Source organism: Patagioenas fasciata, chromosome 2, assembly GCF_037038585.1.
Source record: "Patagioenas fasciata isolate bPatFas1 chromosome 2, bPatFas1.hap1, whole genome shotgun sequence".
Taxonomy (NCBI): domain Eukaryota; kingdom Metazoa; phylum Chordata; class Aves; order Columbiformes; family Columbidae; genus Patagioenas; species Patagioenas fasciata.
In genome coordinates this window covers 149,660,539-149,678,371 of record NC_092521.1, presented here as the reverse complement: position 1 = coordinate 149,678,371, position 17,833 = coordinate 149,660,539, and the positions used below count along the sequence as shown (strand labels likewise).

The 17,833-nt window shown below is 34.4% G+C and overlaps 1 protein-coding gene across 1 annotated transcript in view; it reads left to right on the top strand.

Annotated features, from left to right (window-relative positions):
* Window positions 1-17,833, top strand: part of DNAJC1 (DnaJ heat shock protein family (Hsp40) member C1) — a 103,477-nt gene that overhangs the window by 41,651 nt on the left and 43,993 nt on the right. Inside the window, exons 4-7 of the mRNA XM_065831081.2 lie at window positions 5,274-5,439; window positions 6,335-6,432; window positions 7,536-7,629; window positions 16,358-16,448. Of these exons, the coding sequence (XP_065687153.1) occupies window positions 5,274-5,439; window positions 6,335-6,432; window positions 7,536-7,629; window positions 16,358-16,448 (449 nt within the window). The remainder of the gene's footprint in view (window positions 1-5,273; window positions 5,440-6,334; window positions 6,433-7,535; window positions 7,630-16,357; window positions 16,449-17,833) is intronic.

The following is a 17,833-nucleotide window of genomic DNA, read 5'->3' as shown; positions in this document are numbered from 1 at the left end:
GAATTTCTTTGCAGCTGTAAGAGCAGCTTTTTGCACAAAACTGTGATGCAATAACATGTAGAAAACATGTTTTGAAGCCTTGTATAGATTATGAATGTGACTAACTTATTCAGCTTGTTTGTGAGAAAATTGTTAATTAGTGCAGCACTGTGATTACAATTGAGAAGTTAAAGCAGTAGTAGGTTGTTCTAGCTTAGATTGTGTATGTATAAAATGAACTATTGACAGTGAAATCAGTGTAGTATTTTTCTTGCACAGTGTGGATGTATGGTTGATATTGCTTCTATAGTTGATTAAATATAAACGTAGTGGATAAAATACTATTTACCTTCAGATAATTTTCTGGCAATAATATGCAGCATTTAGAAATAACATAAAGAGCAGGAGAGCTATATGGTCTCATTGCTTTGAGAAAACCTGTATTGATTTGATTTATTACAATCTAATTATAAACTCTCAGTTGAGCTTGTAAATGGAGGGTGGTCTGTTCTGGACCGTGCAAGGCGTTCTTGTAGCATGTCTTTAAAATAAATATAAGTAACTGCTCCCCTGTAATATTGTTCCTGTTGTAAGGTACCTCATGGGTTTCTTGCAACCATATGGCAAAGGAAAGGGCGGAGTAGTTGCTTTTGGGATCTTCCAAAATGTTGGTATTTGGCTGTGTGTTGTGTGAGGTGGTAGATCTAGGGGAAGAGGCTCAAAGTTTACTGTCATGCCGGTGCAGTGAGTAGAAACTGTGGTGCACCCTTTGTCTCTCAGAGCTTATCAACTCGGTTTTATCCTGATTCCAGAGACACCTGTTTGGGTCTGCTGTAACAAGGCTTTCTGCCAGATTTCTTTCCCCTCCCTGACCCTTGGCAGTGTGGTAGTTTTTATTCCTAAAGTAACTGAAAGACCTGATGGGATGAGATGGAAATTAGTTTTGTTTCTTACAAATTAGCTCCTGAGGAATTCTGGCAGTTTAGCTGGGAATCCCTTCACAGCTGGACACCTGAATAGTTTGGGGCACGGGATTGCAGCACTGGTGAAGTCAACTGTACCTGCCTCGGTGTTCCTCGCAAAAGGGCTGGGCCTGCTGGGTGTGCAGAGAGTGCAACCAGGAGTGGCAGGAATAAGGTCCTGCACTGTATGAGTGAGTGATTAACTCATTTTGAAACAATAAAACTGGGTCTAATTACACCCTTCCTCCATGTCTTGGTCAGTGTCAGAGGTGTTAATTGTTTGTGTGCGTGTGTAGAAACAGCATTCTAAAAAGACAGATCTGTTGGACAGCTGTATGTAATAATTTCTCTAAATCTTTGTATTTTCATATTTATCAGTAAATTTCTACTTTATCTGATGGTAGAAGCCTTTCTTAGAATATTATAGTTCCTCTACTGACAATTATAATACAAGGCTTTATAATTAAAATGTGGGGTTTTTTTTTGAGAAAGTTACATAGTTGTTTGTAAAGTATACTAATATTATTAGTGCTGCTATGGAATATAGTAATATTATGGTGCTAGTACTTTTCTGGTACACACTTTTATAAATAATCAAAACATTCAAATGTTCTAACATGAAACATACATGCAGCATAGTTTAATGTGGCAGTGGTTAACATTAAACATCAAACATGCAACAGAACAGAATACTTCGCTTTACATACACACTGCAGCGTGTGTGAAATTCTACAGGAGAGTTTATCTTTAGGGCATGTAGAGATAGGTGCATTTCCTGAAATACACGTTGCTTTAGAGTATTTATTGGTAAATCAAGTTGATGATGATAAATTTTATTAGCCTTTGATTATTTCTAATTTATGAAAAAGTAGATAATTTTACGCACTTCCATTAATTGTAATTAGGCAAAAATCTTAGATTTTAATTTCATTGTTCGTTACCATTTTAAGGAGCTTTTTTTACCTACCAGGCCTATCCTCTGTAACAATGTGGGCTTGATTACAGGAAGCATTTGCAAAGGAATTAAGATACACTTGTTTAGAGTAAGAAAGATGTTTATCTTAGCTCTCATTATAATTAAATGTCTGTATTCATAGGTATAAATTGTTCTGGCTGATGTAGCACTGAATGTCTTTGACAGCTTGAGGAAAAAAAGTCCCCAAAATAAAAAACACCAGTGCAGTCTTCCCTTAGTTCAGAATAGATCTCATTAATTCAAGGTAATAGTATATAAATGAGATCAGATCTCTCAAAGTGTTTGAAATATGAAATGCAATGGGTCTCCTAAAGGGAAAAGTAAATTATAAGTATATTAAAATAGATGATATTGTAATTAGCTACTACATTTAATGGATTATTTTTTTCTTACAATGTAATTGATTCTACAACGAGCTCTAAAAACTAATTCATGAAACTTTACAAAAGAATGAAATTTTAATAATCTTTCAATCGGTTACTTGTTAGTACAAGAGTAACAAGTATTGTGTAGAATTCTGAGTTTTAAAACAAGGATTCAGCTTAAGTTAGAAATGGGGATTTTTTTTTTTGTCTTTTTGTTTTTATACTGGTGCTTTGGGGTTTTTTAGCTTGCTGACTGCAACATTTTAGAGACAACTGGCAGGCATACTCGTATGTCAAAGATTTGCTGTATTCTGTGTACGTATGTCTGAGGAAAAAATACTGCGGTTGTACTTTTCCTTTTCAACTTGATTTTTCTTTTTTCTTACATAGAGTAAGAATTAATATAGGTTGCCAAAAGAATAATGCTTTGTAATTAAATTTTGAATGTAGTTCTTGATGCACGCGAATTAACTATCTTTCATAGTTAATATAGATTTCTATAAAGAAATAATTTAATGAGAAACGTGCTTTTAATTAAACCACAAACTAAATTTAGAAATGAAGATTTAGAAGTTATGGGAAGCTTCTGAGTTTCAGTAGGATCATTTTCCAGTTGAAAACCTAAAAATCATTGATATCTTTATTTTTCAAATACAGAGCTTAATTACTATTGAAAGCAGTGATTTATCTTTTAACAGTATATATTCTAAAAAGTGGGTTATAATAGAAGCTATCTTCCCTTAAAATGGCCAGTCGTGTGAGCCATAATGCTCATTGATAGTAAAATCAATAGAGCATTGATTCTGAGACTTAATCCTTGGAGACTGTTGTTCCGAACAGCAGACATGGCCTAGTAAATACACGATGCTGTTTAAAGTGTTTAATACAAGAGTCTCTGCTGTCTTAATTTATTTTTTTCTTAACAGATAACTTGGAACAGAACATGATTGCCAAATGTTAGTTTGCAGTTGTGTTTTACATACTAGTATGTTGTTAGCATTCACATATATGGACCTTATTTAATCGGTAGCTACATGGTCAGTACATCAATTAGCAAGCCTTAGTGTATAAGAAAGGGAAATGCTTAATAAATTTATAGTAGTATTAAAAAAAAAATCTTTCTTGATTCTACATAAATTTGTCTAAAGCTTTCAAAGAAAGAGAATCTTTTGTGAAATCTTGTCATCAGGGTTATTTGTTTTAAACATGGTTTTCTTTCAAAAATATTTTCTTGTATTCAAACGATAAAATATTTAGCAAATGCATTATTTTTAACTGATAAAACCTCTACTTAATTACTAACAAAAAAATTAACTGGAACTTTTAGTTTTGAAATAACATCCTAAGCACTTTTTCTGAACAGAGTTTGTGTTAAGGCACCAGTAATTAATCCATTCTGACCTACTGGGAAAAAAGCAAGTTAATACTGTGAATTTTACAATAATGAATATTAATCCTAGGATTCTCATAATTGTCACAGAAGATAAAATTTTCTAATCTGAATTGTAGTTCTGGTAGCATTCAGAACGCTGCAGAATCCTGAAGTGTTAAATCTTTTGCATAGAAATAAGCGTGTCAACTTGAACAAATATTTTATCAGAAGTCAGCTTTTTTAGATGTGCTGAATTAAAGTGTATTTTTAAAATAGAAAACCATTGCCTCTTCTGCTTAAAAAATGAATTTGCTTGTTGAAATTTTTTTTTAGTGCATCTCCAAGGTATCAATTTAATAACTATCAAAGTAGCTAGTGCAGTTGTTGCATTTAAATTGATTTACATGTCAAGACTGGCAGTTTAGCAGCTGCGCTATTATTCCTGGATCGGTCAATTTACTTGAGAAAAACCTACTACTGAGTTCTACTGACCTGCATGACAATATAGGCCCTATTTCTATTCCTGTAATTAGGCCTGCGACTAACTCAGAATATTTTTAATTAAAATATTTTGGTCAATGTGTTGCACCAAATTAGGCCTTTCAGTGCAGATTTAATTCTGGAAACAGTGTGATTAGAATGTGTAATGAGTTGTGTTCAATTTAAGATTAACAGGTTGTGCATCTTGAACATACAGGTTTTTGAGTTTGCCGTAGATTTTTTTGTTTGAAACTTTACTCTGAAAAGTTAACAAATAGAAGAATCTGTTATGCATGTGTGTGGTTTATTTTTAAATTGATGATAACATGCTGTAAATAACAGATGCCAGACACACTAAGACATTTCAAGACATTTATGTGAAGAAAAACTGACAATTTTTCCTAAAATGGTTTCCGTACTGTCCTTAGTGTTAGTAAAATTAAACAGTTTTAAAAGAAATTGATTTTGAAGACAGCTTTTCAAATAGAAAATCAAAATAATCTCGCTGTGGGGAACTTTGTTTTCTAGCATCAAAATCCAACCTTTAAGTTAAACCCATATCTGACAGAGAATGGATGTTAAGTCTGGCAACATTTTTACCTAATGAACTCTGTGCTACTAAAGGACAAAACAAAAGCGAAGATACCTCTCCCCTCCCCTCCACACTTGTGCTTTTAATTTGTAAAAGAAAAAAAGGTTTCTGGTGTTTGAGACTTTTGCTCTTTGCTACTTGTTTAGTAGTTTGTGGTTTGTTATTTACTACTGTCATGGAGATCTGCCCACTGGTTACTGGGCAGGTAGAACACATCTGCATCTCTACAAGTCTGTTATTTCAGAAGTGAATGAACATTGGGGGGGAGATGTTCTGCAGGAGCAATTGAATTTTTTTTTCTCCAAAAGACTAGATAAGTTTCCCCAGGATTTGGTTCTGGATTCTGTTTGTTTCCAGATGCAAACCTAGCAGCTGACAAAACAAGGCATTGATCTATTTAAAAAACAAAACCCAAAAAACTATATGATCTTGTGTGTGTGTTGTTCAGGCAGTCTGTGGATTATCATTTGTTTTGTTTTATAATTGGATGGTTTGGCTTATTTCATTTTTAGCTCTCCATGAACGCCTGTTATATTTGCTACTGTAGGTATGATGATATTCTGATCAATGGACTACCAGATTGGCGACAGCCTGTATTCTACTACAGGCGGGTGAGAAAAATGAGCAATGCTGAGCTGGCATTACTCTTGTTCATTATACTCACAGTGGGTCATTATGCTGTGGTTTGGTCAATCTACCTGGAAAAACAGCTGGTAAGTATTGGTGATAAATCAAACTTGCTTCAATTATTAGTATTGAATTTCCTGCAGAAGTTGGCATTTTATAGGGATCTCTACCACTTCCCCTGTTTTGAATTTGGATTTTTCGTATTTTAAAAGGACTGTATTTAAAACTGTGATAATTATAGGATGAGATAGTCAATGTATCAGAAATAGTAATCTAAAAACTGCTTAATTCTTTTAGATTTGGTAATAAACAGCCAGAGTGGGTTCTTTGGTTTTTAACTGGGAGGAACAAAAGGAATAAAAACTCTTCTATCATCTGTTGATGCAGAATCATATGCTACTGTAGTTGTCTGTGGTTTTCCTCAACGTTGTTTAGAAATAACCAGTTTTTATTCATTTAAAAGTCATACTTGCTTTGCCTTTTTCTTAGCTAAATGCTTTTTTGTTTTGGGTTTTTGTTAACAGGATAGGCATTGGTAAGCTGTATAAATCACATTATTTTTGATTGCTTCATTTTTTGTCATATAAAAATCTATCGCACTTAGTACACTAAAAAAACCCCTAAAAATAACTTAAGAAATATTCATATATTAGCATCTATTTACTTTTTTTTTATTTTCCACTGCGTTATTGAAGTTGATGAATGAGAAAGGAGGCAAGTTGAATGCTTTCTCCTCTTAGAAAACTTTGATTGCTATGGAGATACACATGAGTGACAGAACTGGACTTCATGTGTGTTTAAAGACTGGATACCATGGCAACAGTTATTGTTAAGATAGATCATTTTACTTAATCATGTAGGACCCCTAGATACATTTGCATAAATGCTACTCTACTGTTTACCCTTCACAGAAGAGTCCCAGTAACATTTGTGGTTTACATGTTAATGATAACCTGTAACCGTCGTTCTTTCTGCCTCAAGGATGAACTGCTTAGCAGAAAAAAGAGAGAGAAGAAGAAAAAAACAGGCGGCAGGAGTGCCGATGAAACCAAACTTTCTGCTCTGGACAAAAATGAAAGGTGGGAAGGAACTCTCTTGTTTTCTGCATTTTAACACATTTTATCAGCTCCTGACTGAGTTCTATCGTTTTCTTGTTGCATCTTTGAAACATTTTATGAGGAAAAAATAACAATTTGTAGTACCAGTCATTGCTGATATAAAGTGTGCTAGTTTAGATGTGTTTTCAGGTTTTGATTTTTGAATAAATGCACGGTGTTTATTCAGCAGATCAACAACAATTGAAAGATTGAGGCTGAATTAATAGTATTGGGCTTATAGAGGGGTATTATTTTTACAAGTTGATTTTTGGAAGATTTTACAACTTTTTCAATCTTTAAAGATTTTTGCCTTAGATTACAATTTAAAAATTTCAATTTATCTAAGCTTTAGCGTATTACCATTCCAAGCAAGGGGATTTTATAGGGTTTTAATGCTTGCCTGATTTAGTGCTTTTTATCTGGTTAACTTAAAATTAAGTGTGTTGGTAAATGATTCTTACACCATTGTTTATTAAGAAATGCGTAGGGAGATAGTGACTTTCAGGACACTCCAAAAGACACCACCATTTCTTCTATTGATTCATAGAAAGAAATAAAGTATTTAAATAGTTCACACAGCAGGGGCATGAACTGGATCAATGCAGGATGGAGATCAGAGGCCATTCTGCCTGTCGTCTTTCCTGATGACATCAGTGAGTAATGCTCCAGTGAACTGCAAATGACATTAATTTTTATGTATTGTTTTGTTTATGCTACAGTCTTCATATCTGGTTGTCAGCACTTGTGAACACTTGGTTGAAGCTGGAGGATTTTTTTCCCGCCCCCCCCCCCCCTTTTTTTTTTTTAAGTTTTGTTTGTTTTGTTTTTAACTTGAAGTGATTATGAGGCTCACAAATTTATTTTCTTGCAAGAAAGCCCTTTTAAAGAGATTAAAATACAGTGATGATTGCAAGTTAGCTGTTATGTATTTTGAATTAAATATTCAAAATCTATCTTTAATTTTATGTAGTTACACATTTTTATAGGAGTGGACAAGTGCTAATCGTCTAAAGGGATAATGGGAAGGTTCTGACTTTAACATTGTGTGGCAGTAATGAAAAACTTACAACTTTATTTGACTACAGAGTCCTGGACAAGCCACAGTGGCATGACTTGCTTCCATGCAAACTGGGAATATGGTTCTGTCTCACCGTGAAAGCTTTACCTCAGCTATTCCAGGTAATAGTAATGATTTTAAGTTATTTTATTTTTCTTGATGGTGTTATTATGCAGAATCAGATGTGTAGCAGTGTTTTTTATGGATTTTTCTGACTCAAGCATGTATGATATATCTATGCATATATTAAAAAATTACTCTTTGGAGGCAAATTTAATGTCATAAGTTCATCAAAATATGAAAATATTTTAAATGGATAGTAATCTTAATGTGTTATGGAATTCAGCAACAGTTCTTGCTAAGCAAAACTACCAGAATGAATGATGGGGGAGAAATGCTGTATTATATCTAATTAGGAATAGCAGTGTCTTTTAACCAATCTGTTAACAAAAGTGTTTTTATCTCAAATAGGCAATGCTATGTTTTCATAAGAAATATTAATATGTCATTTAAATTTGGGGGAACAGTGTAATTTTTTTGATCGAGTGAGCTTTTTTTTTTGAGTCACTGGAAAATGATATAAATTGATACCTGAAATTTCTAAGGCGAAGTAACAAAGGTATGGTTGTAGTTTAGAAGCATAAACATGGTGGACTTGCCCACTGTTGTGGTTTTAAATCTAATACTATAAACTGTAAAATTTAGCTGATATTCATCCAGTGTAAGTGCTGTCAGATCAGTTACCAGAATAACTTTTTTAATTTCACATGCTCTTTCTTTTAATTTCCTTTGAATACACCCATTTGTTTTAAATACCTGTGTCGCTGCTAATGAATGCAGATCAGGGAATGCAAGGTGGATTTTAAATAGGACTTCTTATAATCTTTCTAAGGTGTCGTTTTCTCATTTTTATGATATTAAGATAACAAGTCAGTGTAACAGTGTTCAGATTTTCCTGTTTAAAAAGCAGCTTCTGTGTCTGCCAGAATAGGCAGAAAAGATGAATACAACAAACGTGATGTTTCACACTTTGTAGACACCTAGCCAATGCCTTTTGCTGTAGATTTTAAATCCATTAAATTAATGGTAGTGGGAAAAAAACTATCAAATAACTCATGGCAAATTGGAGCCCCAGAAGGCAGGGATCTGGTGGCAGGGAAGTGGAAAGAGGGGAAATTAGGGGTAAGGAAGAAGCCAAGAGATGGGTTTCTAGAGTAAATTGTCCCATATGTAACTTACATTATTGCTTAACTCTAGGGTTTGTTTTGTTGTTGTTTAAGATGACCTGCTGATTAAGTAAGTTAAAATGCAGCAAAGTACAAGTAATCTTCAATTTTGAGCATATTCAGGACTTCAGGTACCTGAAATGAATTGCTGTAGCTTATTAGTTAACAATACTTAAAGAAGTATTACCTCTTCTGAAGTACATAAGAGCAGCAGTGTCTTCATGCTGGAGATGTTTTCTGAAATGACGGTACAAAAGATACCTTTATGTTGTATCTAGTTGGACGGAGATGTCTGGACTCTTTTTGAGTTGTATTTAAGGTTTTAATAAGTTCTGCCTTAGTGGTAACTACCAACATATAGCAATAAAAGTAGCTATACTTCTGTGATTATGCCCTGGTACAGAGATCCTGTTTCGAATATAAATGCTTTTCTCTTCAATAGTACACTAACACAGGCTTGAGATTTCAGAGTATTTCAGTCTTTCAGTATAAGTAGTATCACTGGGGCAGTTCATCTGGAACATAAGAGTCTACAGGTACTGAATAGTGTTACATGTGCTAGTTACACATGCAGATTATTTAACAAGGTGTTGACATAAGGATGGCTGCTACAGATTTTAGTTGTTTAATGAGTCAATGTAAATGATTTCTATAGTCATTTCAGAGCAAACAAGTCATTTTCAAAGTTGGCTGTCATTCATTTGCTACTAATGCAATTGTAGATTAACTTCTAAAAATGCATCCATATTTAAATGATCTACGTTTGGGACAGAAAAGGGTAAGAGTTAGCAATAATCTTAATTAAATGTTGCTTCTGCCGCTAGGTTTTTCGAAGCCCTGTCATTGAAATAGCTGAACTGCTTCTTCACATGAGAAAAACAAAACCACCTGCCTGTGTACACAAGTTCTTCCTCAAAGAAAACTTTATTAAAACCAAAACAAAACAAAAAACAAACCCCAAATTCACAAAACCAACCAAACAACAGAAAACAGAACAAACCAAAAACCATAAGCAGAGGTCAATTTAAACTTTTTGCCACTTGTATTGATTCCTTTTACCTGCTATCCATCTCCCCCCTACCATTAATTAACGTGAATATTCTATTTACAACTGCTGTCTCAGGATTCAGGTTGCTGAGCTTCTGCCCATGCCTGGCTCTCATTTATCCAGTTGAGTGTCTTTCTCCTACTTACCTTCCTCCTTCAAAATGCCAGATTTCAGAAGGAGGCACTTAAAATAATTAAGGTGGGCCTTTACTGAAGAAAAATGCTTTGTTTGTATGCCCTTGTGCTGGCCTATGCCATTTTATCGTGGTCTGCATTTTATGTCAAGAAACGGGAAGAAAAATGGGTGAGAGGAGGGTGAGAGAAACTAAAAACTGATTGGTTTTTTTAAACTGTTGACAATTGTATTTTGAGAGAGACTATATAGGCTTTTGTATCCATGCATTTAGTTTAGTTAAATTTGGGGGTGTAAACAGCATCTTTAAGCTTGTTTGAAGAAGCAAAGGGAAAAGAATACATAAAATGTATCATAAATCAAATATCTGTGGTGTGAAAGAAATATTAAATGGAGTGTAAATTACATTGACTATTACCAAGTTTAATTCTTATAATGTAGGCTCAAGAAAAAGATAGGAAAATAATGCAAATTTTTCTAAGGTCATTTATCGTTTACATTTTCATGAGAATGACCTGAAAGAAGGCTATATATTTAAAAAAATAAAAGATGAAGAAGAAAGGAAACAAAACCTCACCAATGCCAGTTAGCACTACGGGATGTTTTTATTAGTTAAATTATAAACTTGCTGTTGTCCTCAGTGTAATGAAGCAGAAGGCATTTTTGTTTCAGACAGAAACGGATTCTTAAGAAAATAAAGTTTCCTGTTACTTTCTGTCTATAATAATGTAGATGTAGCTTGTACACCTGAGCAGTGAACAGTGGGCAGAACTTCTGGTGCCTCACCAGTAATGAGAAGGCAGTTGCAGCCCAGTACGTGGTTGCACTGGGTATAACCTAGTTAGATTATCAACAAAGCCTTCAATTGCAATTGAAACTGTTGTTTATAAAGACCTTTGTGTAGCACAAAGTGAATTAAAACAAAAAGGCCAGTAATTTATTTTTATGTAGACTACCAGATGGTAATTACTGTAGCTGATTTAGTAGTCTGGAATAGATTCAAACTAGTGACCCAGAGGTGTTTAATTTCTTGGCATTTTTTCCTCAGGTTTTCTTTTAATCCTTGATTACATTTCAACACCTGTTTAGAAATGGTTCAGCTTTGGCCTTAAACGGATTGGCAATGTGTCATTAAACTCGAGAGGCTTTGCCAGCAGGGCATCTCCTTTGGCAAAGTTAGCTTCTAAGCAAGATTTGATTAGGTCAGCAAACATTTGTGTGGGTTGTTTTTGTCTTCACATATGACTTTATATAAAATCATTGTATGAGATTAAAATACAATTTATTGCACTTAATAATGTATGCCTTTAAAAAGATTTTTTTTTTTAAGGTATTTATTTAAGTCAGTAAGGTTAAATATCTCCTTAATTCCCAGCTTTACAGGGTTTTGACATGTTTCGACTTACTGTACAGCAGCAGTGTTGATGTCAGTTGTGGGGAGCCAGCAATTTCAGGTTGTGTGGCAAAAGTGATTGCCCATTTGCTCTGCTTCTTGCTATTTTACAGCTGCTGAAGAACCAAAGTAGGGATGAAGCTCTTGACCCTGAGGTCAATTAGAAGCTTAGAAGCAGGTCAGAGGAGAGTGGATGGTAAAACAAGTATTCTGGTTGTATGCAAGTGAGCAAAAATAATTTGCGTCTAGCCGGGTACTGTCTGAACCTCTGGAGGTGAAATGTGCTTTCCTGCATAGTAAAAGTGAGTTTCAAGTAAATGTAAGACATTGAAGAAGTTTCCCTTTAATTGCCTGTTGTTCTGTGGCAGCCAATTTTGTTCAGCTCCTTCGAAGCACTTGCTGTCGATCTGCATATCCCAGCACACGCGTTAGAGGAGTGGAGCTCCCGAGTAGTTCATGTGCCTGAGGTGACACTGGCTCTCAGTTAATGGGGCTGCTCTGTTGGGGTGTGAGCCTGCAGGGATGTCACTGGGTCCCAGGATGCCTTGCAGCATCAGCCTTGGTTGTGCCTTCTGGCTGCTGTTGTTTCACTAGTGTGGGTGTGGGATGCCCACGCTTCAGGCTATGCCTGGTATTATTCCAAGGTCAAAGCATTTTTTTGTGATTATAAAGGAAGAAGTAAGGAAATTCCGTGTTTCTTTACTAGTTTTCCTTTGAGTAAACATGTAAAAATGCCAAAGAGAAATATAAATCATAATGTTTAACGTTTCTTTAAACATTGTTTCTTACTGTAACACATTGGTATGACTAGTTTATAGACCCATCAAAAGAGTGGTTTTGCTGTGGTATAATGCCTGGCGTTTTTGTTGTGTAGAAATAACAAATTGAAGGTCAGATGTTGTGATAATTTTAATTCTACTCCTTTTTTTTTGTTTTTTGTACAAGCTGTACAAGAACGCTGTACTCAAAAAGAGAAAAAAAATTGTTCTACAACTTCATCCAGTTATTTCTGTTTAAGTCTACAGATTGATGTAATAACACTTAATGCAAAGAAAATTATTGATTTTAAGTATGCTTGTGGGAAAGTTTCCAATTAACTGTAGATTTTGAGGTGCTGCATTTTGTTTGCATTGGACCCTCGCCCAGAGAAGTAAAATATGAAGCTGATTCTATCACAAAATCTGTAATGAAGATTCATATATGGCCAATACAGCAAGTTGTTTCCAATGTTTGCTTTACTTCTCCTCATCTCTAGTCTTTCTGAGGTAGGCCAGAAAGCCAGGAAAATTAACTGGAGGGGAAAAAAACCCACAAAGCAAATAAACCAACATAAGCTCATCACCCTATCCAGAAGTCCAGGAGAGGCCATAGTGGCTGAGTCTTACTCAGAACTGAAGGTTTTTGTTCTGGAATTAGTACAGCTTGAATAAATACTGTATGTGTTGATTTAGAATCAACAAACAAATGAATGGAAATAAAACACAAAACCTCAAAACCTCACAAAAAAACCTCAACCTAAGCCCCCAAACAAAGATTAAAAATCCCTTAAAAGTCCAGTATCAAGAATTTCTGTATTTCTGCATAACTCAAGTGCAGCTTTGTCTTGGCAATCTCAAATTTATTGGCATGAGGTGACGCTGATGTAAAGAGGAACTGAAACAATAATTTTTCAAAATTCTTAGTTCTTAATTGTGGTTAAAATATTGAAAATATGTTAATGAAGTGTTTTTCCATTGTTTTTGCTTTTGCAATACTCTTTGGAATTTTTGGTGAAGTATGAGGGTCATCACAGGAGCTTCCTATACGTGGCATTTGAAGTGTAATTTGGAAATACTAATAGCAGAATTTTGCGTTTATACTGCACTCATTTTTCATTCCATTTGAAATCTTTGTATAATAAATGAGCTTATATTAGCGCTTTTTTTTTTTTGTTAACTACATACATATTACTGCTCTGATGGTGAAGGAAAGTAATGTATGTGTTGATATTATTTTTCGAAAACTTATCAAATTCCTCCAAATGAGAACAAAATACTTTCGATTAGGTAAGCTGGAGCTTTTAGTTAGAGTAGTTGCGAGGTTTGTGTTTGTGTGTCTCTTTCCTCTGTCCCCTTCTACCCCCAGAAGGACAAAAGTGTTGCTTTTCTTATGTTTATTACTTATGGAAGATAAAGAATACAGCAGGTATAAAATTCTGATGTGTTGTACATGCTTTTAGCTGTTTGGGAAAAGATCCTCTAAAAGAAAAATCATTAATGAATCTTGGGAAAGAACATTAGATTGGATCGAAAAAGGGTGTGTCTATATTGCCATTGTTTTTAAGGCCCTAAAATATTCATATTGAGGCAAAATGACTGCTTAAATGTATCACTTTGGAAAAGTAAAATATCTGAACATAAATCTGTTTTGAAATATTCTTACTACCAAAACTGAATATGCTTGAAAAATAATATTCTTGTTTACATGGATGTTATTGAAAACTAATGAGGAGTAAACTGAAATGTGCTTATTTATGTTAAGGCACAAGTTCTTTTTTCAAAGAACTTCCTATTTTAAACTGTTTTCCAGTGTTTTCTTTCATTTTGATGAATAAGGGCTAATACCACATAGTTTGTGTCTGTGGCTAAAATCTTTACTCAGGAATGTCTTTTATATTTTCTTTACAACCTGTAGATCCATTTCTTACGCTTTTGTGGGAAGCATTTGATTTTTAAATCTTAAAAATCCATTTTGATTATATTTTTTTTGGTTCTTTTTTTCTTTGCTTTATATGTATATGTTTTTATCTGTGCTTCAAAATGTGCGGTTTCTCCTTTTTTAGTGATTATGGTATCAGCCATAATAAACTGTGATTAATGAGATAAAAGACTAATGTTGCCTTTGTTACCTGGATATTACTCCTTTTGCACTGGTAATACATTTTATATCTATAAAGCAAGAATACTGCTAAATTTCATTTATGTGCTTCTGACTAGTTTTCTTTGTTGTTCAGCTATTGTGTCTCATTTTCATCTGAGCCACATTTCCAATTGTTCAGTGATTGACATGCTGGAGAGATTGACAGTTACCCCCTAGTGCCTGCTGTCTGGAGATCCCACAAGCAATAATGGATTTTACACCAGAATTTAGCATCAAATATTGGCTTTCAGTGTCAAATGGGTTAAATTTAAATGGCGGTTAATTGTAGCCATTTTGAAATCATAGCCTTAAACAAAAGCATTTTTTGGATATCAGTATGTCTGAGTCCTGTATATGCCACACAACCCAAATGCTTCAAACTTAGAGCAGGAGTTAACCATTACAGTGATGGCTGTTTCTGTTTCTTAATGATGCAAATAGTCCACATCTGGAGAGTGCAAGGAAAGTTTCCGTATATGGTAGGGAATTCATATTTCAGGTAAACTGAAAACCAGTGCCGATCCTGATTTTGTCATTCAATGTTATAACATAGACACAGAATATGTTTCCTCAAAACCCTCATATCTGCTGTTAATGGTTGTCCTCCTGTTCCTACACATGGTTTTTCGCCCCATTTGTAGTAAAGCCACCCAAACCACTGCCTTCTCCATCTCCAAAACCAAAACCCTAAGCACGTGTGATGCTCTCATCGACTACGTTCCAGCAGCAAAAATTATGTAAAGCCTTTAAAATTTCATCTGTGCTCAGTGATCTCCTACATAAACCTGTCAGATAAATGGAACTTCCTGTACCCAAATATAAAGACAAATAGAGAGGAAGTTGTTCTTCAGGCGTGCTGGTCTGTATCAGTGAGATGTTTCCAAAACCTTACAAAGTTGTGCTCAGAACCGGGTTATGACTCAGCCTGGTGTTGTCCCACCTCCTGCAAGTGTATTTGAAGGGGCAGATGCCAGAATAATGCAAAGAGCAACTTGTGTTGTAATATCTTTGCAGGAAGCAATGTTTTTGGATGACTTCTACCGCTAGATGCAGCAATAACGACTGCTTACCTGCATTTTTATTTTCAAAATGTATGAAGATGTCTTATGTCTTATTTCTTATGTAATGACACCAAATTTTGTTCAAATTTATAGGATTATAGTTGAAATTATAAAAATATTTACTGATATTTTACAATATATTCTATATTAAAATTTATATAACCCTTTGTGTGTAAAAAGTCAGACTATTAATATAATGACAGCAATACAATTATTTTTGGCTATAAAGAACTAAAGTTAGGTTTATCTAATACTATAATTAATTTTGATTTAATATAATAGATGTTCTGTATGTTTGGAAATTATAAGTAATAATTTGTGTATTTCAGCATTTCTATTTTAGATTCATTGCTTTGTTTCAAAATGCATATAGAAATCTCTTACAATGGTAAGTGAGAGTAAGAAAACTCTCCCTACCTCTTACTTCAGCAATCTGGTTGTTAGTATTGGGAAGCTTGCAATGCAAATCTGTAATTAGTAATTCATCTGAGACTGGAAATGTGTAACTTATTGTGAGATTTTTGACAGGACTTCTAGTTTTATGTGTAAATTTGTCAAATAGATTTCAGATTAGAATCTAAACTTTGCAGAAAAAACTTGCATAATTTCAACACTTGAATAGCCATGTAGTAGTTCGTTTAAAAAAAGGGGGAGAGAGGGTGGAACAAGTTGGATTTTGGAACAAGCAGTTAGTGTTACCGTAATGAGTTCACTATAAGACAACTGCTGCCTAGCAATTGCTTTTGTATGCCCCTGTACACACTAATTAAAAACTTCTTGTTTTCCTTGAACTTCCAATTGCTAATGGGAGCAAAGCTGTAGGCAGTGATCCGAAATGTTTTTCTAACCGTTTTGCTTTTCAGGTTCTCTGTGAGCATCATAGTCTATAATATCAACACTATTACATTTGAACCTTTATTACACGAAAGTTCTACATTCTAAACAAGTACTTTCTATACTGAAAATATCTGTAACTCAAGGAAATGAATGAACCTTAATTTTTTTGTGAGGTTAATTGAGAACTTAAAACAGAGCCATTGCAATAACTTGTTTGTATAAGGATGCTAATGCCATTGCAACATTTTCTTAAAGGATGCCAGACAATTATATGTAGAATATAAAGAAACAAAAATGAAGGCGAAAGAAGATGCCCTGGCTAAGGCTGAACTTGAAACACTTCAGAGTGAGTTTTTACCACTGTCTTAATAAACAAAGATGTAATATGATTTGCCTACTACACAGGATGTATGTGAGCAAACATTTTTATGATCTTCTAAATATGTGCTTTGTATATTTCTGTACTGCTGTTGAATTGAAATAAGCTCTTAATTTTGTGACTAATTTTGCAGTAGGCTGCTGGTAGCAACCAAAGCATACTTTGCTAGAAATGTTGCTTTACAGGAGAGGGAAATCTCAAATGTATAGATCTCAAAGTATACATTTCTAGAAGTGACCTCTTGTATTTTGAGCATTCTTGTATTCTCTTTGTCTATAAATATTTGTTTTAAATAATATGTTTAATAGTTTTGTGCATATTGAGTAAATTTTTATTATATAAATTGAACATAATTTCAATTTCCAAATGCATGGATGTAGCCTTCAGAGATAGATTCATGCTGTTATTGAAATAAGTGCCTTAAAGTCTTTACATTCTTACAAAAGACCAGAGAAGGCAATTAGCATTTCCCTTCATAAAGCATTCAGAATAATTATAGGTGACTTTTAATTTTTTTCTTTCACTTATTTGCTTTTGCCAATTGTTAAACCTACCCTCTTCTGAAGACAATTTTAAAAGTTTTTTGTCTGTGTTTATATGTGTGCGCTTGCTTTATTTACTATACTTAAGTGCATGCTTTTAAGTTCCTTTATTCTGACAAGTGCATTGAGTGGCCTATAATAATTTACTAGCTTTGAGTATGCGTAAACCTTTAGACACTTAAAATACAGCTGCGTTATTTACATTTACAAAATAGCTTAATTTTGTAAAATCAGCAAAGACATCCAGTTTCGGTGATAATTTCTAACTCATCTGTAGCTGAGTCTGTTTTGAGAAAATGGATAACATTCAGCACCTCAGTGAGCATCATGGACCCAGGCCAAATCTAGCAAAATAGTGCATTTAATACTTGTTAGGGAGGCCTGCCATTATGTTTGAGATACCTACCACAAAATGGGCCCTTGAAAAGGGTCTTGACTCGGGTTATTAAAAACTTGTTAAATTGTCAGATAGTAACGTATTGCCTTTGTTCAGAATAGCTGGCATTCATTCTTCACTGAAATCTGTGAACTACTGTTTTAAAAGGACTATTTTTTTAAAACAGAATTGCAAATGAAAGTGTAAAGTCATTAAAATTGTAATGTACATGTAGTGTGTTTCACTGAAAGACCGCATGTGAACTTTTCAGGATTTCTCCTCTGCCAGGTGTCATGTGAGGGTCACTTTTTCTTGTTATCTCCAGCAGCAGTGCCCACAGGTGAGAGGTGTGGGTTTGGCACAACCTCCCTTGCAGATCACCCCCACCTCACAGGAGCACCACCTTGTACCCTGTCATGCTCCCAGCTGCAACC